Source organism: Lissotriton helveticus, chromosome 5_1, assembly GCF_964261635.1.
Source record: "Lissotriton helveticus chromosome 5_1, aLisHel1.1, whole genome shotgun sequence".
In the NCBI taxonomy this organism is placed as follows: Eukaryota; Metazoa; Chordata; class Amphibia; order Caudata; family Salamandridae; genus Lissotriton; species Lissotriton helveticus.
This window is the reverse complement of record NC_136065.1, coordinates 347,689,520-347,707,071: the sequence shown is the minus strand read 5'-3', so window position 1 is coordinate 347,707,071 and position 17,552 is coordinate 347,689,520. Positions and strand designations below refer to the sequence as shown.

At 46.4% G+C, this 17,552-nt stretch overlaps 1 protein-coding gene across 1 annotated transcript in view; it reads left to right on the top strand.

The window, feature by feature from the left end:
- Positions 1-1,626: 1,626 nt before the first annotated feature.
- The window catches only part of PEX10 (peroxisomal biogenesis factor 10), a 66,839-nt gene continuing 50,913 nt past the window's right edge, over positions 1,627-17,552 (top strand). Inside the window, exons 1-3 of the mRNA XM_078642468.1 lie at positions 1,627-1,832; positions 2,932-3,012; positions 9,532-9,938. Coding sequence (XP_078498594.1) covers positions 1,721-1,832; positions 2,932-3,012; positions 9,532-9,938 — 600 coding nt within the window. The 5' untranslated portion in view covers positions 1,627-1,720. The remainder of the gene's footprint in view (positions 1,833-2,931; positions 3,013-9,531; positions 9,939-17,552) is intronic.

The following is a 17,552-nucleotide window of genomic DNA, read 5'->3' as shown; positions in this document are numbered from 1 at the left end:
AATTGTTTCTTACCTGTCCATGTTCCCAGTAGGATTTTGCATTAACCCAACAGTACAGTGGTCTTCTTGTTTTTGGCACCCTAAATGGGAAGGGTTTGCCCAGACATGGGGCCTGTGCTCTCTGCGCCACTGGATTCAAGCTAACCTGGCTGATGAGTGGTGATGCCCCGACACCGGTCCTAGGATGCTTGTCTCTGGTCCAGGGAGGGCCTGGTTTGGCAGTTCGGGCTGGACTATTCCCAAGAGGAGCTGGGTCAAGACTGATTTGCATATGGCTTGGTCCAAATTGAAGCGGTGTGGTGAGCAAAAGAACGATGGATTAAACCCAGATCTTTGTGACTGGGGTGATTGTTTGCATTGTTCAGCATTCCGTCCATCATTTGTTCTTCTTGCTTTTAACCCAACAGTGAGCACATCTGGGGTCTTGCAGCTGTTTCAAGACTATCTGTAGAGTTCTGTGTTTCACCAAGGAGGTACTTTCTGTTATTTGTGATATTATAGGAATCTTTCTGCTTGGTTTTAGTTGTGAATACATTTCACTCACAGTGTCACAAATATGGTATAGAATGCCCCATGTAACCACACTTACCCCATGGTAATATTACACATAAGCAATCTGAAAACCTAACAGTTATGCATTACACATTTTCACAAATAATTTTTCAGGCCTGTCAAATATGAAGCCAAAAATGGCTTTATTTTAACAGTCTCTTGTCTAAAATTGCATCTGCTTTCATGTAAGTCAATGGGGAAAATAAATTCATTTTTTCTTTTTCAAAATCTTCCTCTTTGCAAATTGAAAATGTTGGTTGGCCTATTTAAGCTGTCTCCTGCCTAAAATTGCATGTCTCAACAAAAGTCGATGGGGAAAACACATCCCCCTTTTTTTTGTTTTTTTTTTTGTTAAATCTCCCACTTTCCTATTTTACAATGTTGGCATGTTGTGGTAGTGAAAACGATCCACAAGTTGTATTCAAGAAGAAGCTTTATTGGAGCATCCACATAGGTCTTAACGCCTCAAGCCACTTCCTTCACAACTTTTAGAATATAGAGCATAAGTTACATCTTAACAGCATGATATAACAAAGACATTCACTAAGCTAGGCTGTACTTAACAGCGCACACAAACTATTCAGAATTCAGAATACTTCCAGATAAAACATTCTACTACAATACTACACATGTAAGTTCTAATCACCCGCAAACAAAAAGCCACCATTACCATAGATTGTAATGTAGTCATCCCTTTTCAAACTATATAACCCTTCAAAATGTGTTCTTTTCCCATTGACCAAAATGGGACCATCCTCTTAAATATCTGACACACATTCATGTTTTAGGCCAGAGGTTGACAAGTATGTGGGTGATTCAGCTACTAAAAAGAAGTACAGAACGTTTGCCAGTCCTCTTCTACAAACTGCAACTAATGTAATCTAAAGTTGAATTATTTAATAGTGTGTACCCCACAACCAGTACACTGGGAGATATGACTTAGCACTCAACATCTGTATTGTAACTCTGTATATCCTGCCATGTTCAAGATGTCCGCTGCGTTATCCCTGCTTTTTAGGCGGAGCTGTGTAACGCACGACGTTTCCACGCCCTGTTTCGACGTCACCTCGCACCCGTGTGCTGACAGGCGGAATGTAAACAGTATGAGTGGCTCGTAGAGGCAGTGGACGGAGGGTTCCCAGTCCGCGGGTGAGCCGCGAGAAGCAGGATGCCCCTGCTCTCGGCAAACCAGCCGCAGCTGATCCGCGCCAGCCAGAAGGACGAGTTCTACCTGGGCGGCTTGCGTCAGAGCGCACACCAGACTTTCCAGGCATTCACCGGTAAGAGGGGAACGCGGGAGGGAGAGGACAGCAGTGGAAACACAGTTAAATAGCAGGAGTCAGAGATATACCTGCAGAGCGAGTGGTGGTGCGCAGGATAGAGTCTGATGGGTGACAGGAGGGGGAAAGACATGAACCAAGGGGAGGGACAGCTTGGAAGACCGAGCACACGCCAAGGGATTAGAGGAGGGACATCTGAAAGTTGGAGGGTATAAACGAGTGGAACTAGAGGTAAAGGAAGAGAGAGAGAGATGGGGAGCAGGGCAACGGGGAGGAGAGCATGAGGTAAGAAATATTGGGGCAGTGGACAGAGAATATAATAGGAGAGCACAAGGTGATTACACTGAAGATATAAGGGCGTGGTACACAGAAGATCACATACAAGGACTTATTAGGGAGACCAGGAAAGCGAATAGATCCCGTTGAGGAAGAATAGTTAACGGTGGGGCGCAATATTCCTGGGTGAGAGGCAGGTACGGGCAGAGAGTGCTTCGGCGGGAGGTAGCTTGCAGTGCTAGCGACACCAGGAAAGAAGCAAGCATGACTTGGGTGCACTGCACACGTGGCCACCAGTAATCATACATTGAACTCATGTGCAAAGTCTTTACCCTTTAACCCTTTTTGCTAATTTGTTGTTTTTAACAAGAATACTGTAAAAGTCGGCAATTCCCTGCACTTTCCAGTCTTCGGTAGATAGGTGCCCACATATGAAAATAGGGCACGAGTCAAGATGCTTGTTTGCTTGTCTTCAAAAGTAAATGTTGCAAAATGGCTATTTTTGGAAGCCATTTCTTTTTGTTTCGCCTCTCTGATTAGGTTTTAAATTAAAGTGGGAGAGTGGGGAAACGCGCATGCTATGGGGATTTAGTCGTAGGCTATGGCACACGCTTGGTTGCATGACTTTATTATTAAAGTATGCTAGAGTGATGCCCAACAGCTGTACTTTTAATAAGCTTACGTGAGCTTTTAAATTCTGTTTTCCTGCCAAGTAACTTATTCATCGTATGGCAACATTTCAAAGTAACTGTGACTGGCATTTTAAGCGCGTAAGCCTGTATTGTGCTCAATACGAGTGACCTTTCTTGTTTCAATGTAACAGGTGCCAAGAAATGGCTGCAGTGGAGAAAAGAGATTGAACTATTGTGTGACATTGCGTACTATACCATCACAACATTTTCAGGTAAGGCATGATGTTTCTGTTTGGGTGGCTAAAACACCGATTCTTCACCCTGCTTAAAAACATCCCTTAAATGTGAGGTTTTATATTTGAAACCTTTGGCGAACTGTGCTTGTACCTACTTGGTCCTTGGTCCTGTTGCTGATTATTTACGTGTCCCTGCTGGGAGGAATCACCCTAGCGCCTCGCCGGACCCGCTCCGCGGGTCCCGCAGCGCTGTCTGCTTCGTGACGCTGCTGGCTCCTGGTTAACTTTTGAGAGGAGTGCGGGGCTGGTGACTGTGTCGGCGGGGCTGCGAGCACAAGACAGGGACTCCAGTGTGCAGGAGTCCCTGCGCACCCAACCAGCTTCACCTGGGCTGCTCTCCCCGCTGGCCACGCCCCCCGCCTATCATCCAATGAGATTGCTGAACTTGTTGTTTAAAGGAGTCTAGTTCCACCGCTTCGCGGGAGCGAGCGGGAGCGCGCCCGGGACAAGGGCTGGACCGTCTGTGGCCGTCAGGGGCCGAGGGAGGCCGGGCTGGGCTACCCCACTGATATTGATCCCAAACGATCATCATATCTCTTAGTGCTTTGTTGTGCCACTCAAGTGTTTATCAGTAAGTGGTGAAAAAGGGCTGATAACCTCAAGGAATGCCGGAATTCCCAAGTAGCACCGCCATGATGACACCACCGGGCGATGCCGGGCAACTAGTTGTTGGTCCCTTGGATACATTTTTCAATCGCCCACTTCAGTTGATCGACAAAGAAATATCGCTTGCTGAGAGGCGTGCAGAGCGGAGATTATCTATCGAACTACTAAAAAATCCTGTGGATAAGCGCTCTGCACAAATCTATCCTGCACTAGTTACACCCCTGTCATCACTAAATCTACCTGCCGCATCCTATTTAGCTCATGATGTATCTACTAATAAGGAGAACCAGGGTAACGTGGGCGATTTGATTCCTTCTTGTGTGAGTCATACAGAGATTATAACCTGTACAGCCGAAGTACGTGCTTCATTGACCCAACCTAAATCGGGTTTTAAAAGAAAAGGCAATATTCTATCCAGGAAATGCCTTCCAGCTAAGCCACCTCATAAACTTAGAAAAGTTAACAAAAGTATGCATTCTAGTAAGGCTGCTTCCGAAGTAAGCAGTGGGAGGGAAACTATGCAAGAGGGGGTTGTTGTAACACTAGATAGTCCTGATCTTACTTCTACCATTCCTACAGACACAGGGATGGTAACGGCAGATAAACAGCCATCCCTGAGCAGTTTGCTCCCTGACTTAGAAAGGTTGTTACGGTCTATATTGCTCCCATTAGAGGTACGCATTAGTAAGCTCTCTGACCGCTTAGACCATTTTGAGCAGGCAACATTAGACCATTTCTTTTCTACCAAGGCACTGATAAAAGTTCAGGCTAGGTTGGATGGAAGCAGCAATTGCCAGAACACTATTCAAGCTCCATCACAAGTTAAGGGACAAAGGCAACAAACCAACTCTCCATTACCTGCAAAGTTTGATAGTGCGGCAGTGAAGAGACCCCTGAAGCCCCCTAACTCAGTACCACTGGGACTTGTTCCAAATCCTCCCGTTACTGTAGTACCTGCCCAGACTGCGGCGCAACAACCGTCGCCTAGCATAAAAACTTCAGCCACTGTAGTAGCAGGAGGCGTTGTGGGCATTAGAAAGGGTACTGTCTTATCATCTGCCCTACCTACTGATAATCAACCTTTAGCGAATAAATCTATACCCCGCCCTGTTTCTACTGTTCCCAGACCGTCCGTACCACCCCCGACAAAGCCACCACACAAGAAACCCCCCATGAACCTCACCCCAGATTCCTTCCCCTTTGTAGCAGTCCTAATAAATGTCCCACCACTTCCACCGGGACAGAGAGAAACCTTCCAGATGCTCAAAAACAAGGCTATGCACTGGTTAAGGGTAAACCGGCCACTACCAGGGGAAGTTGATGGTCTTATATTGGGAGTGAGGCGAATAGATTGGATAGGCTCCACCGCCAAAAGCCTGGGGGGGGACTGTATTGTGGTCAATTTTCAAGATCCAAGGGTGGTAGGATGGCTAACAAGACAGGGCTGGTGCACAAGTAAAGGAGGAATTGGTATTGTTGATCTTACCTTCTTTTACCCACGTCCCACTAGTGTTTCGACCTGTTTGCTTAACGAGCAAAATGGCCCCTCAAGTTGCTTGTGGCCAGGGATTGTTACAGCAGTCCCACCCCCACAGTACTATAATCATACTATTGTCCCGTTTACTAACGCTTCGGGTGGTTGGCATGATCCAGGGAGGGGATGGTGACAATCCCCTGATCACCAGGAAAATATTAGGGGTATAACTATTAATAGAGTGGATGTAACATCTAACTCCAGAAATTCCAATTCTGTATTAAGAAACGACCTACTGCCTACTTCAGGGGAGCATGTGGCTCCAGGTGATACATGGGAAGCAGGGGTGGTGATGGTCCAAACTGAGCCTACCATTGCCTGTCCTCCTACGGGAGATGCAGACTTGGTGGGCCCTGTCGAGCCCGGTAGCATTTCGGCTGTGACGGACCCATTTGTTAGGGTTCTCAGTTGGAATGTGGCCGGCCTGGGCAGGAAATTGGCCCTGCCTGACTGGAACACTCTTGTGGAGGAATACTCCATATGCCTGTTCCAGGAAACCTGGTGCAGGGAGCCCTCTCATAAGGCGGGTTATTCATCCCACCATATACCGGCAGTTCAACTAGAGACTGGTAGGGGTCGTCCCTCGGGAGGCCTCCTTGTTTGGGTAGCCACTGCACTTAATTGTAGGGTGGAGGAGCATGATACCCAGTGTCCGGACCTCCTTAATATCACATTGAAAAATCCAAAGGGTCAGGTTTTTTAAAATATTTTTAATATTTACGCCCGAGGTACGAAGGGGGTAGAGAATCCCCCACTATAGCCCGCCTGGAGGCCCTGCTTCGATCCTCTCCATATAAGCACCGCACCTTGGTCGCGGGCGATTTCAACTGCACCTTCGAGCCTCTTGGCCCTGAAGTTCTACAGGATCAAGAGGTCGACGATAATAGGTGGGGTATACCCGCCCTAGAGCTTAGCCCAATTAAAAAATGAACGGAAGTGGTGCTCCAGGTCAATTCCATAACAATCGAGTTTGACCTGAGGGCCCTTAATGGTAGGACTAGTTCTGACAAAAAAGGAGCCCACACATACAATAGGCCCGCGCATACTGATTACTTCCTTCTTGACACCCACTTATGGAGCATGGTAAAGGATATGGTTATTATACCCTCTGTAGAGAGTGACCATAATCTTCTTTCGCTCACCCTGACCCATAGGTGCCTAGACGGTATAGGTAGCAGAACTCTTTGTTCTCCCGTCCCGGACATGTCGGTAGTATCTAATTGCGGTCGACGGCTAAAGTGGGCTAAGCTGTCGCTCTCAGCGGTGAAAATATCCTCTATAACGCAGCTTCTAGCTGCAGCCCTAGAAAACCTTGACCCTTTGGGGGGTGGGTTGGTGGATGTGCCGGCCAGGTTTTGCAACCTAACTCTGGCTCTTAGCAAGCTTTTTATTGTTTCAGGCAGCACCAATGGGAAGAGACCAGGTCCCCGGGCTAGACAAGGCTGGTTTAACCGTAAGTGCAGAGAGGCAAAGACCCTGCTTGTTGACGCAGTTAAATCTAAATCTCAAATCAGGATTAGGGAGGCTAGAAGGTTATATTCACATTGCCAAAAAACCGCTAAGGAGGAATGGGAGGATAACTTTTGGCAGGATCTTTTGACTGCCAGTCGAGGGAGAGATGCCAAAGGGTTTTGGGACTTGGTGGGTAGTAGGAACCGTCCCGATGACACCTTGAGGACTTGCACTATCACCGCCAAGGCGTGGTTTGACCACTTTTTGGCTCTCTATTGTGCTATTGAAGGCACACTTAATGATCATTTTATCCTTCCCCCCTATACTCTGGACAGAGACACGGATCTTTTCTCTGCACGCGAGGTTACGAACCTGATCAAAACTCTTACTCCACTAAAAGCAGCTGGCCCGGATGGGCTACCAGGGGACCTTCTCCGAGCTTATCCATGTGAATGGGGGGTGTTGGTCTCTGCACTTTTAAATGCCATTATTGAGGGAGGATCTGTGCCAGAGTCCTGGAAAGGGGCAGAGGTAGTCCCAATTTTTAAAAAGGGTAGCCGGGATTTACCAGGAAATTACAGGCCAATAAGCCTTATAGACTCGACCCAGAAGGTGGCGGGAAAAGCAATTCTGGGGAGGATTCTTTCATGGGTGGATGACAACCACATATTGTCCGAGATGCAGGCTGGGTTTCGCTCAGGCACAGGAACAATCGAACAAGTCTTCAGACTCCTGTTACTATATTGGAAGGTGGTGGAGCTGGGCAAAGGCAGTCTTTATCTGGCCTTTATAGACCTGAAGACTGCCTTTGACCTAGTTCCTAGGGAGGAACTCTGGAGGGTGTTGTATGGTCTTGGGATGCCCCCTTACATCTTAAACCTCCTCATGAAACTGCATAACGCCAACTATGCCCAGGTTAGATGGGGTTTGAATGGGGAGAAGACTGATAAGATCCGGGTTGAGAGGGGTGTCTGGCAGGGCTGCGTTTTAGCTCCCACCCTATTCTCGCTCTATGTGAATGGGGTGGTAGAGCATCTGCTTGAAGAACCAGCAGACGCCCCCACCTTGGGCGGCGTTAAGATTCCAACCCTGTTGTTTGCCGACGACACCCTTCTCATTTCGAAAACCCCCCAAGGCCTCCAGAAGCTCCTGAACCGGTTTCAGGATTTTTGTGTAAACAGAGGACTTGTCATTAATGTGGACAAAACGAAGTACCTAATCATGCACCCCCCTAGGAAACTTGGCCGCCCCCCCATTCTGAATTCTATCCCTCTTGAAAAAGTATCAGAATTTGATTACTTGGGAATCCGTTTGAGTGATGTTATGAACTGGTCTCCCCACATTAAAAAAATGACTCTGGGTCACAAAAGGGTGGGGGGAGCCTTGTTGAAGGAGTATAATAACTCATCTAAACACTGTGTAGCTCCGATAATCGACATATACAAGGCTAGAGCAGTATCCGCATCACTTTATGGAGCAGAGTTATGGGGTCTGGATAATATGGAGTCTCTGTCTAAGGCCGAGAATAAATTTATTAAGGACCTAATGGCAATCCCGATGAGCGCCCCGACAGTTCCGGTGCTCATGGACGCGGGCTGTAAACCAATCAAGGATCTGGCCCGCCTCCGGCCTCTCTTATTGTGGGCTCGCCTGTGGAGGGTCCCGGAACTAAAATCTTATGCAGACGGGCTGGTAGAGGTAATGCATTCGGATGGCTGGCAGAAGATTAAATGGCTTAGGGACATTAAACACCTGCTTGGGGACCTGGGATTGGGTTCCTGCTGGTCCACATACTCAGCTCCCCCGAAGGAGACTCTGAAAAAAATATATTGGGAATGGGTTTCCTCAAAGCTCATCAGCAATCAGCATCACTGCAATTCCACCGCAGCTTACCTGAGAATAAAAGATGTTGTTGCCTTTGAACCCTTTTTGGACATTATTACCATCCCAATGGATCGGGCCCTATATATTAAATTTAGACTAGGGACCTTACCACTAGCCGATCTCCTCTCCAGATGGAACTTGAACAAGCAGGTATCACGCAACTGTGCCCTATGTACTGACAGACCCGAAACCGTGGCACACTTCCTCCTTGAATGCCCGGATTATGTGCGCCCCAGATCCCACTGGCTCAAACCACTTTGTAGAGAGATGGGTATTCGTCAGCATTCGGTGGCTTTACGTATTTTATTGACTGATACAGCTCCTCCCATTGTTTGTGCTGTTTCTAAATTCTTAAAATGGGCCTGGTTGATCCGCTTAAAAAGACTGTCTATATCGATTTAATGCCTTTTTAATTTTTAATTTTATTTATTATGTCTAATAGTCATTTTTACCTGATGTTTTTAATGTACAGTCTATGTTTTACGATGTGCTGTTTTATATATCTTTGTGTAATGCTTTTATGATATATGCATATCGAAATAAAGCTATCAACCAACCAACCAACCATATTTGCAACTTTAGTGCAGCCGTCAAAACGTAGCTAAATATCCTGGCCTTCATCTTTTTGCCTTCCTGTCAATGCTTGGGATTCATCATTTTGCTACTTTGCATGGACGATTAACTTCTGTGGTTGCTACACACACAGATGCAATGGTTTGAACAGAGGATGCTTCCATTTGACATTTGCAGATGCAACGTGCAAAGTGGGAATTTAACTAATCGTTCGTCAAGGCTATAGTGTGGTGTTTAAAGGTACAGAACTTGCAGTGTGCGTGGCATGATTAAGTTGTCACACATAGCCTGCACTTTTATCGTGCAAGCACACATACCTATACATATTTTGTACTAGCCTCTCGCCGTTTGTATTATGTTCAACACAACTTGCACAGAATACTTACATTTGTTAGAAAATATTAAGCCATTGTTGTGTGCTAATCATTTTGTTAATGTTTTTTCAGGTTATCAGACTCTTGGAGAAGAGTATGTGAACATCATCCAGGTTGACTCCTCTAAGAAGAAGATTCCTTCCTGGTTTCAGCGAGCTGCCTTAATTTCTTTTTTCACAATAGTGCCTTATTACCTGGATAAGGAGCTGATACATTTGGAGCATGAACTGCATATTGAATCCGATGTCCCTAGAACACTGCATGTCAGCCATTCGCACAGCGTGCTTCGTCGGTATTTTATTTGGAACTGGATACAGCGTCAGGTGGGCAGTTTCTCGGACCAGCAAAAGAAGACCTTACTGAAGACTGTATACTTTCTCAGACAAACTATTACTATGCTTCAAAGACTCCATCTTGCCGTTTTTTACATGAAGGGCACATTTTATCACATTGCTAAGAGAGTCACTGGAATTTCATATGTAAGTATAATGCCAGCTTCAAAATGCAAAAATATAGTTATGTTAAATCAATTTGTATGGCGCAAATTATCACCTGTGAGGGTATGCAGGTGCTGGAGCAGAAATTTAGGGTGGACGGAGCTCCTAGTTCAACAGACATGGTAAGTATCTTGGGGAAGCTGAGTAGCAAAGGAGCTATCCTGATGTGTTGGGGAGGTTCATTCCAGTTCTGGAGGCGTTGAAGGAATTGTGAGCGCCATCCTGACTTTCTTCTGCGGATGCGGGGGACACGTGTGAGGTTGAGGGAGTTAGAGCCTAGCTCTCTGGATGGATGGTAGAGTTGAAGTTGGCCATTGAGCTCGTCCGTCCGATGTTGTGGAGGGCTTTGTAGGCGTGGTCTAGCAGTTTGACTTGGCAGCATTTCTGCATGGGTAGCCATAGTAGCATAGTTATCTCGTACTGTATCCATGTAGATGAAGCATTCATTTTCACCAGCACAAACCGAGGGGTAGTAGTTTATTTGCTTTTATGGCAAATGTATTTAATTTGTGCATTTACAGGGGCATTGTAAAAGTCTGACTTGAGCTCTCTAACAAAGAAGAGACCCATTTATATATTGCAGAAAGCCATCATTTGTGTAATACTGTGTGTGTGTTTTTTTGTTGTTGTTGTTTTCATTACTTTCTATGTCTTTTATCTAGTGGGAGAGTTAATTTTTGTTTGTCATACAAGTGGTGTTTTGCCACCTCTAGAAATCGCACACAAAACAAAAACAGCAAAAAAAAATCAGAAAGTGTGGCATCAATTTCTGAAAAGGTAGTTAAAAAAACGATTTATTTGCTTGAAAGCAAATGTCTTTTTTCACTATCCTGTTATGTTATGTTATGTTTTGCATTGGCTAGCCTGCCAAGCAGAATGCTTGTTCTGCATGCCATGGCAACCATGACATGCCTGCAAAGAGACCATTTAGTGCCTGCCAGTTACCTATCCCTTCTCTGCACTGAGTCAATAAAAGGAGCGTGGGCAGTAGAGCAGCATTTTCATTCTCTCTCCTGCTCTGCGATGTCCATATGCGCTTCCTGGAGGCAGAGCCTAACTCCAAGAACCTCAAAATAAGAAAATAAGCTGCACCAGGCCAGCACAAAAGGAGAAAAAGGCTGCTGGAAACTGGAACACAGCAGGTATGTGAGCTTCCCAGCTTTCTTTGGCAGTCTTTCTCCTGGTCCCCACATTTTTCCTCCTTTTGTTTTGCCCCCTCCCATCACCCCTGCCTGACAGGTGTCTTCCTACCTCCTTCCTTCCACCATCCATCTGCCCCTGGCTGACTTCCTTGTTTGGTTTTCAGCACCCACCCAGTCACCATTGTTTACCGTCTGACTTCTCTCTCTCCATGAGTGTTTAGTTTATCCGCCCCTTTGTCACCTTTCTAACTCCCCTCATCCACCCCCTCCTCCCCTGCATTACCGAGCAGCATGGTAAACATGCTGTTGTTACAGTAACCCCTCCACCTTACTACCACTTTACCCTAAGATGGGAGGAGGGGGCACATTAACAGCTTCATCCAGCAGCATGGAAATCACACTGGGAACCAGCGTGTCTGGATAGCGTAAGAGAGCACACATTATAAACTACTTTCTGCACTCTAGTCTGAATCAGACATATTTATCCCCAGCTCATACTTGCTGCGTGGTGCTGGTTGGCTTGCTTGGTGACGGTATTTTTGTGGCAGGCACGTTTTGTGCTTCTCAAGGTTTGCCTTTTTCGGACACAATGTTCTTTTTTTTTGCACCTGCCAATGTGACTGCAGTGTCCCTGAGGGTGTGTGTTGAATTCACCACTGGGGAGGCGGTGTCTAATAGCATTATTGCATTTACTTGCAGGGTAATAATGGCTGCTAAGACTCATCCCCCTCATTATAGGCCTTTGCAAGTGGCTCAGGACCATAATTACAGGGGCGTAATTAGCCCGTATTGCCTTCAACTATGATTGAGTTATTGGGATGTGCTATTGCAGAGAATGGCTGCAAGATTCAATTGCAAGTGGTGTGGTGGAGAAAAAAAAATCTGGGAAAACAGTGGCAAAGAAAGATAAAACTCCCTAACAAATTCTGTGATCTGTGCTTGACTTAAATGTGAGCAGAAACAAAGGGATTGCAATGCACATTCCTATGTAATCTGGATTTAGCCTGGAGACAGGAAAGTTAGGATTACAATTGTGATTTCATAAAACCATCCCTTATGTAATTTAATATTTTACTTCCTTCAATTTGACTCCGACTATTTGGGAGGAATGGGGGTTATTATTCTTTCACTCATCAACTGAGTTAACTGTTAGCTTAGTGTTTATGAAGTAAAAAGCACTCAAAAACCTCACAAGCAGTTCCCAAATTCAGTGGGTGTGGTTCTCCATCCTTTTTCAGAAAATACTTATAAAGAGATTCTTTCAGTCAATCGGGTCACTCCCGCAGAAGAGGGCACTTCATATGCCAACCAATTTTCTCAGCAGTACAATATCTTTCATTGTATGTATTGATGTCTTGGAGGATGTACCATGACGACTTAACAGTTGTCCATGACCTCTAATTGTACGGTATAAGCTACGTTTACCACTGTGCTCTTCTATAGAGTTAGCATTACTGGTGCTAATTTTCAGATTTTGCCTCCAGCATTAATAAGACCAGTTTTGTAGGGCCTAAGCAACTGTAAGGCAGCTGGACAGCCCTTAAGACCAGCATTGCTTGTTGTTCCTGGAGACACAATCAATCAAACAGGATTTGAATAGCGCTGCTAATCACCTGCGAGGGTATTCAGGGGCTGGGGGTTCTGCTGCTCTGGTGGAACAACGAAGTTTTGAGTCCTTTCTGAATTTCTGCAGGGAGGGTGAGGTCTGGAGGTGATAGGGAAGGCTGTTCCAGGCCTTCGCAGCCAGGTATGAGAATGAGCAGCCACCACTCTTGCTTTGGCGGAGGGTATGGGTGAGGGAGAGGGAGGCAGAGCGCATGTGTCTGGAGGGTTGATGGAAGGTCAGGCAGAGGTTGATGTATGCTGGTCCTAGACTGTTCAGGGCTTAGTAAGCCTTCAGTTGGCACTTCTTGTCAACGGGGAGCCAGGAGAGTTTCCTTAGGTGTGGGGGTGATGTGGGTCTGCCTGGGGAGGTCAAGGACGAGTCTGGCCACTGAGATCTGTAGCCACGTCAATAGGAGTTTGGTGATTTCTGCGTAGAGAGTGTTGCCATAGCCCAGTCAGCGAGCGACAAGGGCTTGGGTAACACTGCTTCTGGTGCTGACTGAGAGCCACTTAACTGCCGTCCGACGCATGCGGAGGGTGAGGAAGCAGGCAGAGGATACTACGTTGATCTAGTTTTTCATGGTGAGTTTGCTGTCCAGAATGAGGCAGAGGTTCTGAGTGTGGTCTGTTGGCAACCAGGAGTGTTGTTCCCAAAGTTTAGTACCTCTGCTTAGTCAGTGTCCAGTTTAAGGCAGTTGTTTTGCATCCAGTGGGCGACGTGGTCATGCACAAGCGGAAATTGTTTCTCGTGGTAGATGGGTCTGTGTATAGAAAAAACATAAGCTGGGTGTCGGCTGTATATGACATGATGTCGAGCCCATGGGTCCTGATGATGTTGGCGAGGTGGGTCATGTAGGTGTTGAATAAGGTGGGGCTGACCTTTGAGGGAAGCCGCAGATGTTGTTCCTAGGATCGGAGGTGCAGGGCGGACTCTGGGTTCTTTTGGTGAGGAATGCTGCAATCCATTTGAGGGTGTCCTCTTGGATGGATCCTGATCTGATAGATACTCTTGATCAGGGTGTGGTGGGACAAAGTTTCAAAAGCTGCTGAGAGGTTGTAGGATTAGGGCAGTTGTTTCTCCTTGGTCTAGTAAAGGCCTGATGTCATCAGCGGCTGCGATTAGGGCGGTTTCTGTGCTGTGGTTTGAGCATTATCCAGATTGTGATGGGTCCAGACGGGTGTTGTTCTCCAGGTAGTCCATGAGATGGCGGTTAATGGCATTTTCGAGAACCTTGGCAGGAAAAAGTAGCAGGGAGATGGGCCCCTAGTTCTTGAGCTCATTTGAGTCTGCTGAAGGTTTCTTTAGGAGGGGTTTGACTACAGCATGTTTCAGTTCTTTTGGGAAGGTGGCGAATGTGATGAAGATGGTGGTGAGCACATTCCTGATAGTCTTGTTTCTGAGGTTGAACATGTGGTGGGGACGGTCTGTGGGTGGTCCTGAGTGGACAGAGTGCATTATGGTTGTGGTGATCTGCACAGTGAGCTGATCCTATGCTGTGATCCGATGCTTGGGTTAGACGTTGGTGGGTGTGAGGATACTGACTGCGGAGGGTTGGGGGTCGAAGGGTATGTAGATGGTGGAGATCTTGTCACCGAAGAGGTCCGCCAGGGTATTGTAGAGATTTTGGGAAGGGGTGATGACGTTTTCAGTTGCGGAGTGGTTGGAGAAATCATTGACTATGCAGAAGAGTTCCTTGGTGTGGTCAGAGCTGGCTCCGAGGTGGCTAGGGTGGTGGTAATGTCTTTCAGGAGTTGGTGGTAGTGGTTGAGCGCTGCCTTGAGGGTGGTGTGGTCAGTTTGCTCCTTGCTAGTGCGCCAATTCCTTTCTAGTCACTTGCAAATGCGTTTTGTGGTTCTCAGTTCCTTTAAGTACCAACTGGTATGGTTGATTGGTCTCCTGAGTTTGGTGGGCTCGATGGGGGCGATTCTGTCAGCACAGTCGGTTATCCAAGTGTTCTGACAGCCTCTTCTAGGTTGATAGTTGTGTCGCAATGGGAGGCGTTGAGGGCGTCGGTCCATTGGTTTTTGGATATTTTGTTCCAGCTCCTGTGTGTGGTGCTGTGCGGCTAGGTGGCATAGGTGGGGGCTGCTGTGATAGTGAAGTCGATGATTGAGTGGTCTATCCAGGTGAGCTCAGTGACATGGCTATACCTTATTCTTGCTGGCTGTACAAATGGTGTTGAGCATGGTTCTGGCGTTGTGAGTGGGGTTGGTGACTATTTGGGTGAGGCCGAGGTTGTTCATGCTTTCGAGGACGTTAGCTGTGTTGGCGTTGTTTGGGTCGTCCAGGTGAAAATTGAGGTCTCCGGGGAAGATTATGTTTTTGGTGTTGATGGCCAGCGAGACAATAAAGTTGGGGATGGTGTTGCAGAAGCCGGGTGTGTGGTCCTGGAAGTCTATAGGTGAGGGTTTCTCTGATGATTGTTTTGTTCTGTTTTGAGTTGGAAGTTGAGATGATCCATGATCTTAGTGGTGTCGTCTGGCAGCAGTGCAGTGGAGGTATTCTTTGTGGATGATGTCTCTTCTACCTCCGTGTCTGTTGTTTCGGACCCTGGGTGCTATCTTGTATTTTTGGGCGTGGCTGTGACGATGCTGGGTGCGGATGTTGGGTTGAGCCAGGTCTTGTGAGGAAGACCACCTAGGGGGTGAGGGAGGTGTTGGTGTACGAGATCTCTGTAGCGTGTTTGCAGAGCAATCGGGAGTTGAGCAGGAGGCAGGGGAGCTGTCCTGGCCTAGTCATTGAGGGCAGGTGCTCTGGAGTCACTGGGGAAGGAACATTGGCAGCAGGAGAATAGTCCACCCATTGATCGTGGAGAGGCTTGGCTGCAGTTTTCTCCTACTTGAACCTCCACAGTGAGTTGCACCTTACATCCACTTGGACAATGAGAGCAAGACCTATGTCTGGGCATACCTGTTGCCCTTAGTGCATCTATTGCAACAAGAAACAAATAAATGATGCTTGAAGTAATCTCAGCGGTTGGTGCTCACTTGGAAAGAGCGCACAGGGAGACCTACACGAACTGAAACTGCTTACTTTATGAACTACAGGTATCCCTGTTAATTTACTTACCAACCTAGTGCAACGCACGTATGTGTCAACCCCACACTGGAATGCCTCACTCCTCAAATTCAACGCTACCCCTCTTATATGGAAAAGGAGGTGTTCCAGACATGGCACACCAATTTAAATGTTAGAACCTCTAGGTAATCACACCAGCATTTGTGCAGATAAAAACACCTTTAACTCGCCACTATTACTTGGCTGCCACCAGTCATTTATTGTATCATGGCCTTGATATTGGAAAGATAGTCAAATATTTCCAATTTGTGTTACGTCTACAGATCAGTAGAGCCCAAAACTCCACCAGGGAGCAGCAAAGGTAAATATGGAGATTCTCTACCAATGGACTCGTGAAATGAGGCACTTGTGTCCGAAAGAATACAAGAAGAGGCAAAATGTTGAAATGTGAGCTTTGGTGGCACATGGCTACTGCACCAGTGATTATCAAACCCTAAAATATTCATGCCCTTGATTCTGTAAAATGCCCCATAGGATCTTGACTGCTGGCTATGTGTTTATATTATACAAAAACTTTGTTAAAGAGCAATGATTCATTGAACTGACATTGTTTAATGTCTTAAGCTTGTGTTAATAATTTGTAAAACTCATAAATTATGGCTAAATGTGCTGCCTGCAGAAGGTTGTCATTGAGTTGTGTGTTACCTTCACTATCACAATATCAGCGAGCATTCATGCAGACTTAAAGGCTCAAGTTGTGGCTCCGATCCATAAATAAATGTTAGGAAATCAGACTCTTTATTAAGCAGGTTAAATCCGAAACCGAGAGAAACAGAGACAGAAGTAATGGTAGCATATATTCGAACATGATCCTTTTTCTGAAGTCTCTTGGAAAGTCCATTTTATTAGAAAATCATGCAAACAAGCTAGTGTTCTAGTAGGAAGTTATGTAAGAGTACAAAAGAAATGAATGCAGCCAGCACTGAAAAGTGTTTTTCGGCAGAGAAGAAATAATCCAGTTTCACCTGCTGGTTGTAATTTGATTCCACTCAACACCTAAGCATGCCCAGAGCCTCAGGAGTGCTCAACCCTCAATTCCTAAGATGTTCTTCAATGAATAGAGAAGGATTTGTTGACCTGCGGAGCCGAATTCCGCAGAGAGGTCGAGGAGACGATTGCCGATAGAAATTAAAAAGCAGTGCTCCCATGCACCGCTAACTTATGCCATGTGGCTCTTCGTTTGCCTCGTTTTGCTCCTCAAGTAAAGAAGTGGAGCGACATATAAACCCCACCACAGCAAGTCAATGTCCGTTTCTTGCTTGACTCTTTCCATGTCGTTGTACACAGAGTACAAAACGATTATCAGTACCATTGTGCAGATTTCTGCTTTGGGACCTTTTTAGATGGTATAAAGAGACCACTCCACAGAACAGGGAGGTCTGAAGGCAGGGAAGAATCTGCGGTTTGATAGAATATCCACCAGGAAGGGTGATACTGAATGTAAGAAACTTCTTCTGCTGGATACCTGTAACTACAGACTCCTTACCTTTTAGAATAGATACCACACCAGTATCTGTCAGCGTGGAGGGACTGTGGAGTGGGTTAGACCAAAATGTTCATCAGGACTGGGTGGGCATAGTTCCCTTTCCATCAGACTTGGCAGTCAAGGCAGTAGTGCTTTGTGAACATGTGCACTGATGTCCACGTCGCTGCCTGACGGATGTTAAGAACAGGCACTCTGCGTGCCAATGCAGTGTTAGCAGCCTTTGCTCCAGTGCACCGAGCCCTCATTTATTCCGGAGAATGCTTTTTGGCTATCCACCTTTACAA